The sequence below is a fragment of the Canis lupus genome, chromosome 37 (genome assembly GCF_003254725.2).
Source record: "Canis lupus dingo isolate Sandy chromosome 37, ASM325472v2, whole genome shotgun sequence".
Classification (NCBI taxonomy): Eukaryota; Metazoa; Chordata; class Mammalia; order Carnivora; family Canidae; genus Canis; species Canis lupus.
This window is the reverse complement of record NC_064279.1, coordinates 25,327,499-25,343,276: the sequence shown is the minus strand read 5'-3', so window position 1 is coordinate 25,343,276 and position 15,778 is coordinate 25,327,499. Positions and strand designations below refer to the sequence as shown.

The 15,778-nt window shown below is 60.3% G+C and overlaps 3 protein-coding genes across 6 annotated transcripts in view; 1 reads left to right on the top strand and 2 right to left on the bottom strand.

Annotated features, from left to right (window-relative positions):
- The window catches only part of PNKD (PNKD metallo-beta-lactamase domain containing), a 59,575-nt gene extending 56,220 nt beyond the window's left edge, over positions 1 to 3,355 (bottom strand). The window contains exons 1-3 of one of the 3 annotated variants that reach the window (XM_025441787.2): positions 3,105 to 3,263; positions 2,201 to 2,369; positions 684 to 1,083 (exon numbers count right to left, since the gene is read on the bottom strand). In XM_025441787.2, coding sequence (XP_025297572.1) covers positions 891 to 1,083; positions 2,201 to 2,369; positions 3,105 to 3,171 — 429 coding nt within the window. In that variant the 5' untranslated portion in view covers positions 3,172 to 3,263 and the 3' untranslated portion in view covers positions 684 to 890. Of the gene's footprint in view, positions 1 to 683; positions 1,084 to 2,200; positions 2,370 to 2,505; positions 3,069 to 3,104 lie in introns of those variants that run through there. The other 2 variants (XM_025441784.3, XM_025441786.3) reach the window with 2 other exon arrangements.
- Positions 3,356 to 3,517: 162 nt separating this feature from the next.
- On the top strand, positions 3,518 to 8,456 carry LOC112656426 (angio associated migratory cell protein). Of its 2 annotated transcripts, none has more exons than XM_025441775.3 (11): positions 3,518 to 3,739; positions 4,165 to 4,323; positions 4,961 to 5,080; positions 5,584 to 5,723; positions 5,984 to 6,128; positions 6,422 to 6,505; positions 6,612 to 6,727; positions 6,864 to 6,967; positions 7,137 to 7,227; positions 7,381 to 7,535; positions 7,997 to 8,456. In XM_025441775.3, the coding sequence occupies exons 1-11, from the start codon at positions 3,619 to 3,621 to the stop codon at positions 8,070 to 8,072; spliced, it is 1,311 nt and encodes a 436-aa protein (XP_025297560.1). In that variant the 5' UTR covers positions 3,518 to 3,618; the 3' UTR covers positions 8,073 to 8,456. The 2 variants fall into 2 exon arrangements, with proteins under 2 accessions (XP_025297560.1, XP_025297559.1); XM_025441774.3 differs by having other exon boundaries at positions 3,519 to 3,739; positions 4,168 to 4,323.
- A 252-nt stretch (positions 8,457 to 8,708) lies between these two features.
- On the bottom strand, positions 8,709 to 15,769 carry GPBAR1 (G protein-coupled bile acid receptor 1). The gene is made up of 2 exons (XM_025441776.3): positions 11,533 to 15,769; positions 8,709 to 9,875 (listed from the first exon to the last, which is right to left on the bottom strand). Exons 1-2 carry the CDS (start codon positions 11,788 to 11,790, stop codon positions 8,847 to 8,849), a joined length of 1,287 nt encoding a protein of 428 aa, XP_025297561.1. The 5' UTR covers positions 11,791 to 15,769; the 3' UTR covers positions 8,709 to 8,846.
- Between the last annotated feature and the right edge of the window lie 9 nt (positions 15,770 to 15,778).

The following is a 15,778-nucleotide window of genomic DNA, read 5'->3' as shown; positions in this document are numbered from 1 at the left end:
AGCTTTGGGAGTGCTGGTCTGGCTCTGCCCAGAGCATCCGCTTCCCACCTCTGCATTCTGGCTTGGCGTCTTCGGCTTTTTCTAAGATAACCGAATATGTTTTGCCCCAGTGCTTCCTGTAATGCATGCAATACTCTGGTACAGGTTCAACCTTGCAAAACTGGGTCTGGCAGGGACTGGTCAGAGCAGTGGCATCTCACGGACCCTTTACAAAAGCCCAGGAGAGCTATGAACTCTCCTCCCCACAGAGCTGTATGTGTACACACAATTTCGCCCGTAGGGGGGCGGGGGAGATGGACCACAGGTTCAAGTTTTAGAACCCATGTCTTAGAAATCACTAGTTCAATCCCTGTGACAACCAAGGAAACTGAGGCCCCGAGGGGCTAAGTCACTTGGACCGGACCAAGAGGAGTCCTGCTTTCTCCCCCTCACACTCTGAATGTCCTTTTTCAGGTTCTCTTTATTTTTTGTTAGAGGCTCAGTGGGACCCCACCCTCCTGGCCAGCAGCTCTGAAGGCTTGGTCCCCAGGGCCTGAGCCTAGGCCTGTTGTACTTAAGTCTCTGTAGTCTCCCCAACCATCCAGCCAGGAACACTGAGGGCTTCTGTGAGAGGGAGCACACGTGAGTAACCAACCCCTCCCTCTGCCCCTCCCGTCCCAAGGGATGCACAAGCCCACTCCTGGTTCCTTTCTGCTTGAAACACTCGATGACTTTATTTGCCTTTGGCTGGCTTCTGGGAAGGGGCAGGGCAGGGCAGGGGCCGGCAGCAGCCTGGGCTTCATGCGCCCTCTGGTGGACCTCACAGGCAAGGACCAGAATCCGGCCAAACCCAAAGGGCTTCACAGTCTGGAGGCCACAGTCAACAGTCTAGGGAAGGGCTGCAGTGTTCCTCAGGCCTGCACTCCCCGCCCAGCTTCAGGAGATGGGGCATGCTGGGAGGAGGCCCTGAATCTCTGGCTCTCATACTCGCCCGTGTTGGATGCCCGCATGTTCTGCCGAGCCTTCATCTGCTTCAAACGGTCCTTGTCCACTTCCCGCTTGGTGAGGATGAAGAGGAGGATACCACAGGGGAAGCCGATGGCCCTAGGGGTGGGGAGATGTGCATGGGGTTTGGGGAGGAGCCAAGCCTGAGCCAGAGTTGCTGGGGGAATCTCATTCCAGCTTCATCGATCGCACAAATACTGCAATACCTCTTGTGTCTATGCAGCCTCCGCACTGGCTGCTGGAAGGCCCCAAGCAAACCAGGTCCTGCTGCTGCACTGCTTAAAACTCTGTAACAGCTCTCCGTCACTTCCTGGCCAAATCCAAACTCCTAGGCACAGCACAAAAGGCCCCGTGTGGTTGGTTTTCTGCCCACCTTTCCATTCCTGTCCCCAACAGCTTGACGCTCTGCTTGACATGAGCCCCTGCAATCCCGCCGTGCCAACTATGCCAGATTCTCCAGATAGCCCACCCTCTTTCCCTCTCCAAGTGTCGGCAAAGGTTCCTTCTGCCTTAACCGCCCCATGTCGCTTCCCAGACCCCTGTTCTCCATCTGAGTAACCACTACTCGGGAGGCACTTTGGTGTGGGGGAGAGGGCATGGAGTCACAAGACCTGGCGAGGATCCCACCTCTGAACCTTAGTTCCCTCCTTTATGAATTGAGATGTAATTTTTTTCTTACATGTTTTCATCTTTTGGATTTAGGAGATGTAACATTTATCTCAGAAAAACTAAACATATTACACTGTAAAGTACAGGCACACCTCAGGTGTGGGGGAAAAAACATTAATTTCCCCCTCCTTTCCTTTTAATATTGATCAACGATACGTATTAAGGTCAGAATCAGATCTAAGTAACGATACACTGAACACCTTCTAGATGCTCCTTATTCAACTAATACACACTCTCTCACGTGACCTCAATGAAAGCTCAATTGCCTTTCACCCCAAGCTCCCAAAAGAGAGAATAAAGCCAGGGACCCAAACTCAAATCAGATTAGCTCAGCTTACCACTACACAGAAAACTCACTGTGTCTCCAATTCCACATACCTTCCCACCCCCTTTGCCTCATTCCTCCAAGAGTCCAATCCTCACTCCAAGCAGTTCCATCCCCACAACCTCGGATTCAACTCACCACCTGAAACTTAGAGAAGTTTCTGGGTCCCGCCCTCCCCTGTGCCACTCCCCGTTGGTGGGCAAAGAGTTAGTTAAAACTCACCAGGCTAGTCCCACAGCTTTCATGGGGTTCTTGCCCCTCTTTCTGGGGATGTATTCCAGCTCAGGGGATAGGGGCTCAGGCTCCTCCTTGCACTCTGGAGAGCTGTGGCTTTGCAGTGCCCGGGTCCTGCTCTGGGAGGCTTTGTTAGCTGTGGCTCCTGAAAGAATCCCTGTGGATGGAAGGAAGGAAGGAAGGTCAGTAAGAGGAGGAGAGCCCAGGGGAGGAAGGGGAGTGACTGCGGTTTGGAGTAACAAGTGCCAGGGAGAATCCAAAGGGAAATGGGAAAACTGCCATCGAGGTGGCACCTTTGAAAGCCACTTCCACGTCACTGCGGGCTCATCACCCCGGTGCCAGGACGGCGAGCTTCGTCGCTCTTCATCTGCTCGGACGACAGGAAGTGAAGGACTGCAGTGGGGCTCACATAAGACGTATGAAGGGAATCGGAGAAAAGGTTTTCAAACTGCAGAACGTTAGCACTGGAGCTTAAACGTAGTCTACTCCTTCCCCTCGTTCTGTAGAAGAGGAACCTGAAGCCCCCAGAGACGAGCTGCTTCGCCCAAGGTCAAACTGCCAATTATCCGGGGCTAGAACCCAAGCGTCCAGAAGCCCGGGGCTCTATCCTCTGCACTGCGGTGAGTGTGAGACACCTGGAGCGCGGGAGTCTAAAAGGCTTCCTCGGAGCTCCCTCTCGCAGCGTGACCCTGCAGGTGTCGCGGAACTTGAGGGCAGGGGATGGGCTGGGTGACCTCCAGAGAGCATCTTTTCTTAGCCCCCAGACTCTTTATGATCCCGCAGAGAGGTGCGGGCAGGAACCGACAGCCATGACCTCCTGCTATCGCTGGTCGGGAGTATATAAAAAGGGGATCCCCTGCAGCCTTGCCCTCCCCGGGGTCCCTCTCCTTACCCCGGAGGACGCGGGCATTTCTCGCCCCCCGGCCCTTCAGCGCCGTAGCAGCTACCACCGCCGCCATGTTCAGATCCCACCCCCCTTCACCGCGCTCCCCGCCGGGAATTGTAGTTTGCGTAAGGGGCCTCCCCCGCTCCTTCCGTCCTGCCTACAGACCAGAAACTACATCTCCCAGAAGCCCGCGAGGGGCCCCGGGAGAACTACTCTTCCCAGGAGACCCCGGAGGCGCGCACGCTCGCTTGTTTCCCTCCTGTTGGAGGCGGAGTCAGGCCGGGCGGAGTTTGGGTTCTCCCCGCCACGGCCCGCCCCCTTCTCCCAGCTCTGCCCCGTGATTGGTGGGTCAGCCGGGTAGCCCCCTTCGCTATTGGGCTAGCGGCCGTCGCTCTTCCTGCCGGGGAGTCGCCTACGCCTACTTCCTCCCGGGAGGAGGGGCTCGAGTTCCGCGTCGTCGCGCAGAGCTGACTCTGGGAGGCGTTTGGGCCCAGAGAAGTGGATCGGCCGCTTGCGCCGCATGGAGTCCGAATCGGAGAGCGGGGCCGCTGCTGACACCCCCCCCCTGGAGACCCTGAGCTTCCATGGTGATGAAGAGATTATCGAGGTGGTAGAGCTGGATCCTGGCCCGCCCGACCCGGGTGAGAACTGCCGCCGCTCGGGCCGCGGGACGGGAGGCGCCCCCCTGGCCCCCGGCCCCTGCTTCTCCCCCCGGCCCCCCTCCCCTCCGGCCGTTCCTGCCGCTCCCCGTCGCCCTTCCTCCCTGCCCTGCCCCCACACGTAGTTCCCAGGCCTGGCAGGGGTGGGGGTTCCCCTGACGCCTCCTCCGGCCCTTCCCCTCACACACCCCCTTCCCGTCATCCCCTCGGTCCTCCCTTCCCACACGGCCCCTGGCCATGCCCGGGTCCTCCACCTCGGCGTCCTCCGCCCCCAGAGCCCCCCTCCCCGCCGCCTCACCCCCTCCGTGTGACCTCAGCCGACCCTCTTGCTACACCCCAGCTCCCCACACTTCTCCGCTAAGCCTCTTCTGGCTGCCGAGCCCCACCTTTTAACCCTCTCCCCAAAGCAGATGATCTGGCCCAGGAGATGGAAGACGTGGACTTCGAAGAAGAGGAAGAAGAGGAAGAGGGCAACGAGGAGGGCTGGGTTTTGGAACCCCAGGAAGGAGTGGTGGGCAGCATGGAGGGCCCGGACGACAGCGAAGTCACCTTCGCGCTGCACTCAGGTAGGTCTCTGGTAAACCCCGTGCGCCGGCGCCGCTGAACATCAGACGCCTGCTGTGCCCGGAGCCTTCCCCGGGGCAGGGAGAGGGCCCGGGAGGAGCTCACGCCCCATGGCCTGGGGGAGAGCTGGGCTGCTGGAGCCCGCCCAGGCACCGGGCGTCGGATCTGCTTTTGCTCCTTACAGATCTGTGGTCTTTGTAGCGTCTCTAGGTCTTTGTTTCTTTTCCAGAAGTTACCTTGTCGTAAATTAGAGGTAGCAGTACTTTTTCTGAGCAAATTTTGTATACTATTCTTAAATACTGGTCCGTAATAAGGCAAGTGACGGGGTGCCCTCACTCCGTGCTCAGCCCGGTGGCAGCCCCGGCTGAGCCTGTAAGCCCTGCACGTGTCCACTGCTCTGGTCTGAGCGTCAGTCTGGGGTGGTGAAGGCAGCAGCCCTGCAGAAGGACTCGGAGCTTGGCAAGGGTAGAGAGGGATTTCTCCAACAACCTGATGCTTGAAACTTAGAAGAACTTGGATGCACCCTTCTTTTCTGGAGGAAAGACATGGTGCTCTGGGTGGAAGCGGGTGGGCTTCCCGAAGGACAGGACCCTGGGTGGCAGCCCTGTCCGCTCACTCGTGGACTCTCTCTTGGGACAGCGTCTGTGTTTTGTGTGAGCCTGGACCCCAAGACCAACACGTTGGCCGTGACGGGGGGTGAAGATGACAAAGCTTTCGTGTGGAGGCTCAGCGATGGGGAGCTGCTCTTTGAGTGTGCAGGTGAGGGAGCACGGCTGAGGTCCTGTTCTCCTGGAGGTCTTAGGGGGGCTAGCCTGCTGTGCTCATGCCTCCAGCAGCTACTTACTGATCTCCATCCTGTGCTGGACCCGAGGACTTCAAAGCAGATGATCTAGTCTGTTTTGGGTGCAGGGGAGGGAGCTGGTAGTGGCCAAAGGAGTCTGGGCAGGGTCTGCGAGGAGGTAGCACTGGCTTAGGCAGAAAGGGGGAGCAGGTATTTGGGGCAGAGGTGTGGAGGTATTTGGGGCAGAGGACGTAAGCCTGAGCGAGGCACGGTTGAGTGGGAGGCTAGCATTGCCACCCCTAGGGAGGCCTGGGGGTATTGGCGCCTGGCACGGGCAGTGACTCGAGTCACCTGTTACGGTGGGAACCCCCCCTCTTTCCTTCCCAGCTGGTCCTTCCTGGGGGCCGGACGCCTGGGTCGTGTGTCACCAGCACCAGATACCCTGACGTTCTCCTCTCTTTCTACCTACTTTGCTTTGCAGGCCATAAAGACTCTGTTACTTGTGCTGGCTTCAGCCACGACTCTACCCTAGTGGCCACCGGGGACATGAGTGGCCTCTTGAAAGTGTGGCAGGTCGACACCAAGGAGGAAGTGTGGTCCTTTGAAGCAGGAGACCTGGAGGTGAGATCGTCAGAGTGGTGTTTGGCTGTGTGGGGCCTTGGGTGGGAGGTGAGGGCTTGGGGGTCCGGTGTCGCCTGTCCCGGACCCAGCCAGCTCTGAGCCAGTGCGCTCTCAGGTTGCAGCAAGGGTGTCTACTCCGTTTCCCGTCCAGGCCCCGCTGACCTCAGCAGCAAGGACAGCTTGGGGGGAGCTTAGGGGACAGGCTCCTAGGCGGGATGGGGTGACAGGCGCCTCCCTGCTGACCCTTCCTTTCTGCCCAGTGGATGGAGTGGCACCCTCGGGCACCTGTCCTCCTGGCGGGCACCGCTGACGGCAACACTTGGATGTGGAAGGTCCCAAATGGTGACTGCAAGACCTTCCAAGGCCCCAACTGCCCAGCTACCTGTGGCCGCGTCCTCCCTGATGGTGAGGGCAGCTCTCTGTCCGTCCTTCCCTGGGTGTACAGAGGTTGGCTCCAGGTGTACTCACCCTCCTGGGCTCCCTCCGGGTCCTGGCCGGCCAGCTCCGAGGTCCGCCGTCCGGAGCGTGGACCCAGGCCCCAGAGCAGACCGCGTCCCCTCTCCGGCCTGGACTGCACACTCTTCCTTCCGTGGGGCAGGGTCTGCTCCCTTACTTTCCTGTCTCCCCGCCCCCCTCATTCCCTTGCTGGGTGTGCCTGAGGGTGCCATCTGACCTCCTCTGTGCCTGTGGCCCTTCAGGGAAGAGAGCTGTGGTCGGCTATGAAGATGGCACCATCAGGATCTGGGACCTGAAGCAGGGAAGTCCGATCCACGTACTAAAAGGTCTCTAAGGCAGGGGAAGGGTTCGCTGGGGGTGTCTGTGCGGGAGACCTGGGGCAGGACTCGGGGCCTGGGGGGCAGCCTGACCTAGCTGTCTGCCCCCTCCTAGGGACCGAGGGTCACCAGGGCCCTCTGACCTGTGTCGCCACCAACCAGGACGGCAGCCTGATCCTCACTGGCTCCGTGGACTGCCAGGCCCAGCTGGTCAGTGCCACCACTGGCAAGGTGAGTGCGACCTGCAGCCTGTCGCTGGAGCCTCTGCTGCCCACGTCCCCTGTGCGTCTCCTGTTGCCTTGCCGCCCTCTCGTCAGCCCTCCCGTCAGCCCTCCTCCCGTCCCGATTCTCCCCCCATGGCTTACAGGTGGTGGGTGTGTTCAGACCCGAGACTGTGGCCTCCCAGCCCAACGTTGGAGAGGGGGAGGAGAGCGAGTCCAACTCCGTGGAGTCTTTGGGCTTCTGCAGCGTGTGAGTGTGAGAGTGAGAAGGGCCAGGGCCTGGGCCTGGAGATGAGGACAGCTGTAGAGAAGGGGGTGGGGCGAGGGGCGCCTGGGCCGGGGAGCCAGGGAGGAGTGCAGGGTGCGTGAGCCCACGTCCCTCCACGAGCCTTTCTTTAGTGGTGCTCCCCTCTGCCCAGGATGCCTCTGGCAGCTGTTGGCTACCTGGATGGGACCTTGGCCATCTATGACCTGTCTACGCAGACCCTCAGGCATCAGTGTCAGCACCAGGTACAGGCAGCCTGGAGCTCTGGTGGGGCCTCTCTGTCACCCGCCCCCTCCTTTCCTCCCTCCTCCCCTCCCTCTGTCCCTGAGAGTCTGGGGCAGGTGCCTGTCAGCTTCCCCGGCCCTGATGCCCTCCTTCTCTCTGGCACCCGGGTGTAGTCGGGCATCGTGCAGCTGCTGTGGGAGGCAGGCACCGCCGTGGTTTACACTTGCAGCCTGGACGGCATCGTGCGCCTCTGGGACGCCCGCACCGGCCGCTTGCTTACCGACTACCGGGGCCACACGGCCGAGATCCTGGACTTTGCCCTCAGCAAGTATGTGAATTGGGCCAGGGCCAGAGCCCCTGTGTGATTGGGAGGTGGGACCAGCACGCGGGGGCCATGGAGTCCTTGGGCCGTGGGAGGGGATTCCTCAGGGAAGCTGGACCCCAAGGCCTGGTGGCGGCCGTGAGGCAGACGCACTGGGAAGCCCGAGGGAGTTGCGGCTTCTGGTTGACGGGGACCCGCCTGGGCTCTCCCATCTCAGTTCAGGGCTGAGGGGCTGGGACTGTCCCCCATGTGGTGGCTCTTCTCTGATCCCCTTAGTGGTTGCTGGCTCTAAGCGTGTTCCCTCCACGTGGCACATTGGCCCGGTGCCAGGCACTGGGGATCTAGAATCAAGGCTGCACTGGAGGTGGCCACCCGAGGGCCCCAGGTGGTGGGCTTGGGCCAGGCCCCGGGCCCTTGGTCCCGGCCCCGGGCCCTTGGTCCCGCCGACCCGCACTTTCTGTCCACAGAGATGCCTCCCTGGTGGTGACTACGTCAGGAGACCACAAAGCTAAAGTATTTTGTGTGCAGAGACCTGACCGCTAACGGCTGCGGCCTCTGCTTTGGTGTTGAGGGGTGAAGGGAGACCCCACCAGCAGAGGCGGTAGGGCCCGGGGAGGAGGAGGGGGCCGCGGACTGTGTTCCAACCCCTTCAGCCGACTTGCCCCCTCCGTCCCTTCTCTTAAGAGACCCATCCCTTGGCCCCCCACCCCACCCTCACCCAGACCTGCGGGTCCCTCAGAGGGGGGTCAGGCCTCTTTCTCTTTCACCTTCATTTGCTGGCGTGAGCTGCGGGGGTGTGTGTTTGTATGTGGGGAGTAGGTGTTTGAGGTTCCCGTTCTTTCCCTTCCCAAGTCTCTGGGGGTGGAAAGGAGGAAGAGATATTAGTTACAGATTTTAAAAATGTAAATAAAATATACTTCCCAGAGACCGTGTGTGTTTGGATCTTGTGGCCTCTGGGCAGGAGGAACCGGTGAGGGAAACGTCAGGGTGAGGCTCCCAGCAAAATCTCATTTTCGAGGTACCTCAGCTCACCACCTGGGGTGGTGTCTCGTCCCCCCACCTCCCCAGTCAGTTCTGAGGGAGTCGGGATCTCCGCAGGTGCGTGTCTGGCTCTAGTTTCTTTCCGCTGGTGTCCCTCCTGCCTCCTGCTCAGGGATGCGGAATGAGATAACCAGGAACTGGGCCCGATGGGTTTATTGGGTCAGGGTGGAGTTGGATAAGGGCAGGGCTTCTGATCCAGAGGCGTGGGGACGAGGAGGCCGGCTTGGTGGCCGAGATGGACAGATGGTTCTGGCAGGAGCCAGCAGAGGCCCGCCCCTAGTTCAAGTCGAGGTCCACGCTGCTTTGGCTGCCGGTGTGGTAGGCGCTGCCCGGGCCCGGCCCGCCCCGGGGGGCTCTTCCCTGCAGCCCCTGCAGCCACCTTCGGGCGGCCGCCCTCCAGGGGGCCGTGTAGCGCTGGTCCCCCAGCCCCATGGCCACGGGCACGGCCGCCGCGCTGGCGCTGCCCAGCGACATGAGGGACAGCAGGGTCCCTGGGCCCAGCGGCGGGCGCTGCTCATAGGCCAGGACCGAGAGGAGCAGGGTGGCCACGTAGGGCCCCCAGCACAGCCCGAAGAGCAGCGTGGCCCCGGCCTGCGCCTTCGCCTGCCTCCAGGTAAGGGCCCGGGCCAGGGCCGAGGGGGCGCCGCGACACACGGCCCGCTCCAGTCGCCGGATGTCCTGCAGCTGACGGTGCGCCGCGGCCAGCACGCGGGCCGAGAGCAGGGCGGCGGCCCCCACGGCGGGCAGCAGGAGCCCGTAGACTTCCAGGTAGAGGTAGGGGGCCGGGAAGACGGCCTGGGAGCTGCAGTTGGCGCCGGGGGCCCAGTGGTTCCAGCCCAGCGCGGGCAGGCTGGCGAAGAGCAGGGGCCCGGCCCAGGTGAGCAGCAGGGCCAGCCGCGGGCTCCCGCGGGGCCGGAGGGGCCGCAGCACGGCCACGTAGCGCTCGCCGTGCACCAGCAGGAGGTTGGCGAGCAGGGAGAGGAAGGAGAAGTTGGGCGCCAGGTAGAGGAAGAGGCAGGACCAGTAGCCCCGGCGGCTCTGGCTCCAGAGGCCGGGCAGCGCGGGCAGCGCCAGCCCCGTGAGCAGCCCGGCCAGCAGCAGGCTCAGGAAGAAGCAGCCGGCGGGCGGGCGGCGCAGGTGCCGGTCCCTGGCGATGCCCAAGGCCAGGAGCAGGTTGGCAGCGACGATGAGGCTGGCCAGGGCCAGGGAGAGCCCCAAGGCCCCGGCGGGAACGGGGCTGGGCTCCTCCCTGGTGCTGTTGGGTGTCATCGGGACGGGGGAGGCCTGGGGCCGCGGCCGGCGAGCCTGGGTGAAAGACGGGCGGCCGGGATCAGCCGGGTGGGGGGGCTGCGCGTCGTCCGCGGGTTGCACACCAGCCGCCGCCCGGCCTTATCTGGCTCGCGGATACGCCCTTTTATTCATGAGCGGCCAGTTACAGTTTGCGCAAAAATCCACGATTTGGGGCTTCTCTTAAAAGTCACATCCAGCCAGCAATTCTGTCCTGCGTGGTAGCAACTGTCGGGCGCCGAGCGCGGGCTGTGTCCACCCGGTGCCCCCGTCCCCGCCCTGCCGCGCCGGCCCTTGCTATTACCTGTCCCCGTCCCACCCGCTCCCGGCAGCTGTGCTGAGGCCTCTGTTGAGACTGCAGGGCCGCCCCACGGGGCCCCGGGGCCCCAAAGCCCCAAAGGGTCTTGTCCGGCGGCCTCCACCAGCCGAGGCCTCTAAGTTGGCTGAAAGGGAGGATGGGGTCTGGCGGGGGTGTCCTGGTCTTCCGGCCAGGCCAGCACGTGAGGGGCTCCTTCAGGTTGGGCTGGGGCCAGTGCTAGGGGTGGCCGCTGTGACGGAGAGGGGTCCCCGTCCTCTGGCTGGGGCTGGGGCTTTAGGGAAGGACCCGGAGGGGTGGGCAGGGCAGGCGGGAGGCAGAGGCAAAGGCAGGGCTTGCTCAATGCCTGAGTTAGTGACAGGCCAGGGCCAGGGTGGCAGCAGCAAGTGGGGGACCCTGTCCCCTGAGTTCCCCGCCTCTCTCCCCCGCCTCACAGGTTACAGCCCAGTGAGCAGCCTCCGGGTAGGACTTCCAGCCCATAAACTTGACTCCTCCTCACCACACTAGCAACAGGGCCCTTTCTGGGAACTGGAGGCAGAGGGGAGTCACTGGGGAGGATGAAGGTGCCAGCAGGAAGGGGGACAGTCCCCACACCCCGGAGCGCTGGGCTGAGCCCAGAGCGGACGCAGGAGGAGCTGCCCGTTTCGTTTCGTGACTCTGATCCGGGCCTGTCCTTCCCTTTCTTGGTTCTATGTCCTCAGGCCCCTCAGACACCCTGGCCCCAGGGCCACGCCGTGCGGAGGGGGGGGGTCCCGGCCCTTGGGGGAATCTCCTGCTGCTGTCAGCTGGGGAGCAGCCGCCGTTGCCAGGGTTAAAGTCAATAAGGAATGGATTCCTGCCTGCCCCCACCTCCTCACCCCGGATCTGAGGGCATCACCGCCACCCTGAGCTGCCACCCCGAGCCCTGGAGACGAAGGCTGACCCCTTCTCTTCCCAGACCCCTCCTCCCCCCAACTCTGGGCCCGCCAAGCCCCGCCAGGCTGCCTCCTCCCTTCCCCTCCCCGCAGCCCGGTTCCTCTTCCTCAACCTCCCCCGCTCCTCACCCCTGCGCTCTCCCCAGGACCTCCTTCCCTGTCTAGCAGGCCCTTTGGTTTCTGTTCCTTCGTCCCTGCGCCAGGAACTCTATTAAGCCCCGGGAGACCTCGGGGGCTGTTAGTCAAAGCTGGACTCTGGGGTCACGGCTGGAGCTCCCAGCACTCAGCCTGGAGGGCGTCCTCACCCCTCCTCCCCCGGAGCAGCAAGGGGGCGGGGTGGCCCCAGGGCCCCCTTCCCACCGGGAGGCTCGGCGGCTTGGACTGGGTGCAGGCGCTCTCCAGGGTCCCGGGCTGCGGTCTCCAGGTGAGGCTCGGTGCTACTCACATGCTGCGGCAGGTGTCGCTGGGCCGGCCTGGGCCTTGCTCCTCGCGTCAGGGACTGGCTGCGGGCAGGCGGGCAGGGCTTCGGGCGCGGTCTGCTGTGCCTCGGGGACCGCGGGGCCCGGGCTCCCTGCTGCCCAGGCTCTGCCCCCGCCTGGGTTCTGGAGGGACGGAGCTGGGGCTGGTGGGGCTCGGCCTGGCCCCGCCTCTGGGGGTGGGACCTGGCACACCCTGAGCCGCGGCAACGGGGAGGCCTTCCCATCCCTGTCCAGTGCCCTCTCCTTATCCTCCATCAGTGTGTCCCTTCCCCGGCCGCAGCTCGCCACCAAGGCGGCGGATCCCCTACGTCAGGTCACCCAACTTGGAGCCGGTCACCGGCCAGCAGCCTAGCTAGTCTGAAAATTGCTTTCCAGTCAATGAGTAATCATGGTTTCGTCTACCCCCTCCACTTCCCATCTGAGCTAATACATTTACATTTTATGAGACTTGAACCCTCGGAGTGGCCTGCCGGCTGACAGCACGTCCCGGACCCGTGCACTGCAGAGTCGTGTCTGATGGTGGCAGTGGCGGGGTTGTTTGGAGCTTGCGGATCTTCCCCATCCTTGTCACCTGGTGGGCCTTTCAGCTTAGAAAGCCAACCTTGCTTTCTAGAACCTGGGGTCATCCTGCACTTTTCTCGATGACTTTGAGTCAAGTTCTGAGCTATGAGGTTGAAATGGCTCTGGGGGTGTGTGGCATTGGGCCGGCTACCCTCAATTTTCCCACCTGTAAAATGGGTACAAGTACACCTACCTCTCTGGGCTGTTGGGGCATATCATGGAGTAACACGTGACTGCATATATTCTGGTGCCGGACACTTGATCGGGTGGCGGGGAGGTGTTGGTTCTCAACAAATGATTCATTTCCTTCCCCTCCGTGGTGGTAAGAGGTGCAAGTCAGTATTGGGACCAGAAGGCCTGGATTTGAATCTTAGAATTCCGGCTGGGATTTTTTTTTTTTTTTTTTTTTTTTAAGCTGTGTGAACTTGGGCAAATTAATGAAGTTCTCTTGCCTTTGTGTCTTCATCTGTAGGATGGGGCTTATGTTGCACTCACCTATGGTGAGACTAACGGAATTAATGCGTGATGAGGACTTGGATGAGCACTAGGCACACAGGCACTCCATGAAAGGCAGCCGTCATTACCATTTTTAGGATTCCTGCCCTTCTCTGCATGTCACTTCCCTCCAGCCACCAGTCCAGTCCGAGAGAGAGAACTCTGTAGGGAAAGGCAGATAGAGAGCTCATGGAAAAGCAAGAGGAGAATGGGCACTTCTGCTCCATGGGGATGCTGAGGAAAGTAGGTACAGGAGAGGAAGGGCAAGGAAGTTCAGGCAAGGCAGCCAGGTGTGATGCTCTAATTTTTGCTTGTATCACGCGAGGCCTTGGGGTGCTGGAAAGAAGCTGGCTCAAGTGGGAGGGAGCAGGTTGGAACTGCAGCAAGAAAGCTGGAGATGAGACACAAGGAAAGACTTCCCTGCTCAGGAGCACAGGCAGACAGAGCCAGGGGACTTTCGTGCCCTTGGCAGGGGGGTGGGAGACCCAGGTGGGGGGTGGGGGTCCCAGGGATCTAGCTCCACCCATCCTGCACAGTGGCCAGGGGGTCTGGGGAGGCAGGACTTCTGTTGGGACAGGAGGGGAGAGGAGGAAAGCATCCAGCCCCAAGCCCATCCTCAAGCGGGCAGCCGGCCCTCCGACCCACGCTATCTGGCGGTAGAAGTCAGAGGCTCTGGGAGAGTTCAGCCTGGGGCCCGGACAGAAGTGGGTGTGGGGCCCCTCAGATGCTCGACTGCCAGGAATAAACAGACCTCCTTCTGTTCCCAGCCCTGGCCTCCTCCCTACGGGATCCAGGATGTCTGTGTTTCTTCTTCGCTGCTTTGTCTAAACACTGTGTGTGGGATGACGTATGAAGGGGCCGGGAAGCCTGGGTCCGGTCTCTTCCTCACTGGACCATCCAGGCCTTCTTGGCTCCCCCATCAACCTCTGGCACGGACTCATCCCTGGCCTTCTCTTGCCCACAGGAGGGCTCTGGCACCGGCAGTTTCCAGATGCTCCATGTCAGCTGCAGGCTGGAGAGCACCCTCCGTGGCCCCCATTCTCCTCTCCTCAGGCAGAGCCTCTATGGGGGGGCTCAACCCTGCCAGAGCATCCTCCTGGCCTTCGTTCACTGCTCACTCCATTCTCTGGGATATTTGAAGCTCTTTGCTGACCTTGGGGGCCCAGGACTGGGTGGGTGTGGTATGCAGGGGCTGGGGTACGGGTACGGGGAATGGGATGAACGGAGGCAAGGAGGCTCAAGGCTTTCTGGACCCTGGCTGGCCTCCAGGAGCCGCTGTCAAAACTCTTCAGTCTCCATAGGCAAGAGCAGACAAGCCCTTGGGAGCCTCTGGGGGACTCGGCACAATCCTGGCCAGGAACTTGGCTTCAGGAAGCCTGGAGTCAGGTCTATGGGCCGAAGAAACCCCGGTCCTCCCTGTTGGTGCTTAACCAGATTCTCCACGGCCCCCTCAGAGCCACACTGCACTGCTTTTAGCAATCCCCAGAAGGGGAGCATTGCTTGAACTCAAAACAGCCCCCAGAGCAGACGTAGGCTTGGGTCTTTGGCCTCAGGAGCTCTTAGGATGAGGGTCTTCACACCACTGAGACTGAAGGGAACTGCAATGGCAACTACCAAATACTGGCTTCCCAGGAGGCGGCTGCTGCAGCAGCCAGCACTTCCTTTTCCAGGTTTGCCAGCCACCAGAAGCAGGTGACAAGGGGCCGCCCCGTCAGCACCAGCACTCCCCAGTACACACGTTTGTTGGGATGGGCACTTAGCTACTAAGTCCTGAGCTAAAAGCCCATTTCAGTGGAGTCCAGGTGACTCAATGACCTGTGGCTTTCAGACTTGACTCACAGCAAAAAGGCATTTCATAATCCAATCAAGACGTATGTACAAAACTAAAACACATTCCCAAATCAATACTTACGATTGAGAAGTGTGATGTATACTGATCTATACTATCCCATTAAAAAAAAAAAAAAAGAAAAAAAGCTGGGGCACGTGGGTGGCTCAGTTGGTTGTCTGCCTTTGACTCAGGTCATGATCTCGGGGTCCTGAGATCGAGCCCCTGTTCAGCAAGGAGCCTGCTTCTCCCTTTATCCACCCCCGCTACCCTGTTCATGCTCTCAAAAAATAAGATCTTAAAAAGGCCAGTGATGAAGTTACACATGTGACAGACACAGAAATACACCACACACACACACACACACTCGTGCGCGCGCGTGGGTGGGTGGGTGAGTCAGGCCTGGACCACAACATGGTCCTGGCTAAGACGTTGTACTACAGTCATTCGAGATGCTACCACTGGGGGGAGCTGGGTGAAGAGCACACAGAATTTCTATATTATTTCTTATAACTGCATATGAATCTCCAGTGATCTCATAACGGTTTAGGAAATAAAAAAGTGGGCAGCCCCGGTGGCGCAGCGGTTTAGCGCCGCCTGCAGCCTGGGGTGTGATCCTGGAGACCCAGGATCAAGTCGCACATCAGGCTTCCTGCATGGAGCCTGCTTCTCCCTCCGCCTGTGTCTCTGCCTCTCTTCACTCTCTCTGAATGAATGAATGAATAAATCTTAAAAAAAAAAAAAAAAAAAAAAAAAAAAGGAAATAAAAACGTCAGGACAATTCATGAATGGGTCTCAAACCAGCCTGAAACTCACTTCACTAGGTGGAGACAAGTTAAAAGGAAAAGCAAGAAGCTAGAAACCACTAGGATGGCCCTCAGACCATTTCAGCGGCTCCTAAAATTGCCCTGATAATTCTTTACCGAATTTTCTGAACGCTTTCATTTTTGGGATCAGTGTCCTGCTAGGGGACAGCATGCTTTGCTAGACCTGGTAATGTTAGGTGAGCATCTCCCCAAAGGTAATTCTGTGGAATGCCAGTCTTTTGGGCTACTGCGTGAGAAGAGAAAGGGCGGCCGCTCAGTCTGCATTACGTCCAGACATAATACCCATCAATGTCCTGCAGAACAACACAGGCCACGGAACACATGTTTTGGGAAATGCTGTGCGTTAATGATAAAATAAGAAGCCAGAAAACAATATGACTGTCACGGTCCCAGAAACTACTTGGCCACAGCCAGACAGACTTTGTCACCAAGGTTTACAGGAAGCCTGTTCACATATACTCAGAACCATTGACCAGAGCCCACTAGCCAGCCATCCTCTTT

Bases quoted from the DNA above. Each gene is read 5' to 3' on its own strand.
- LOC112656426 (XM_025441775.3), top strand. From the start codon at position 3,619: ATGGAGTCCGAATCGGAGAGCGGGGCCGCTGCTGACACCCCCCCCCTG. The intron at 6,129-6,421 runs GTGAGGGCAGCT...GTGGCCCTTCAG, and splicing joins TGGCCGCGTCCTCCCTGATG to GGAAGAGAGCTGTGGTCGGC. The intron at 6,728-6,863 runs GTGAGTGCGACC...CATGGCTTACAG, and splicing joins TCAGTGCCACCACTGGCAAG to GTGGTGGGTGTGTTCAGACC.
- GPBAR1 (XM_025441776.3), bottom strand. From the start codon at position 11,790: ATGGGAAGGCCTCCCCGTTGCCGCGGCTCAGGGTGTGCCAGGTCCCAC. The intron at 9,876-11,532 runs GTGAGTAGCACC...TCTTTCACCCAG, and splicing joins AGCGACACCTGCCGCAGCAT to GCTCGCCGGCCGCGGCCCCA.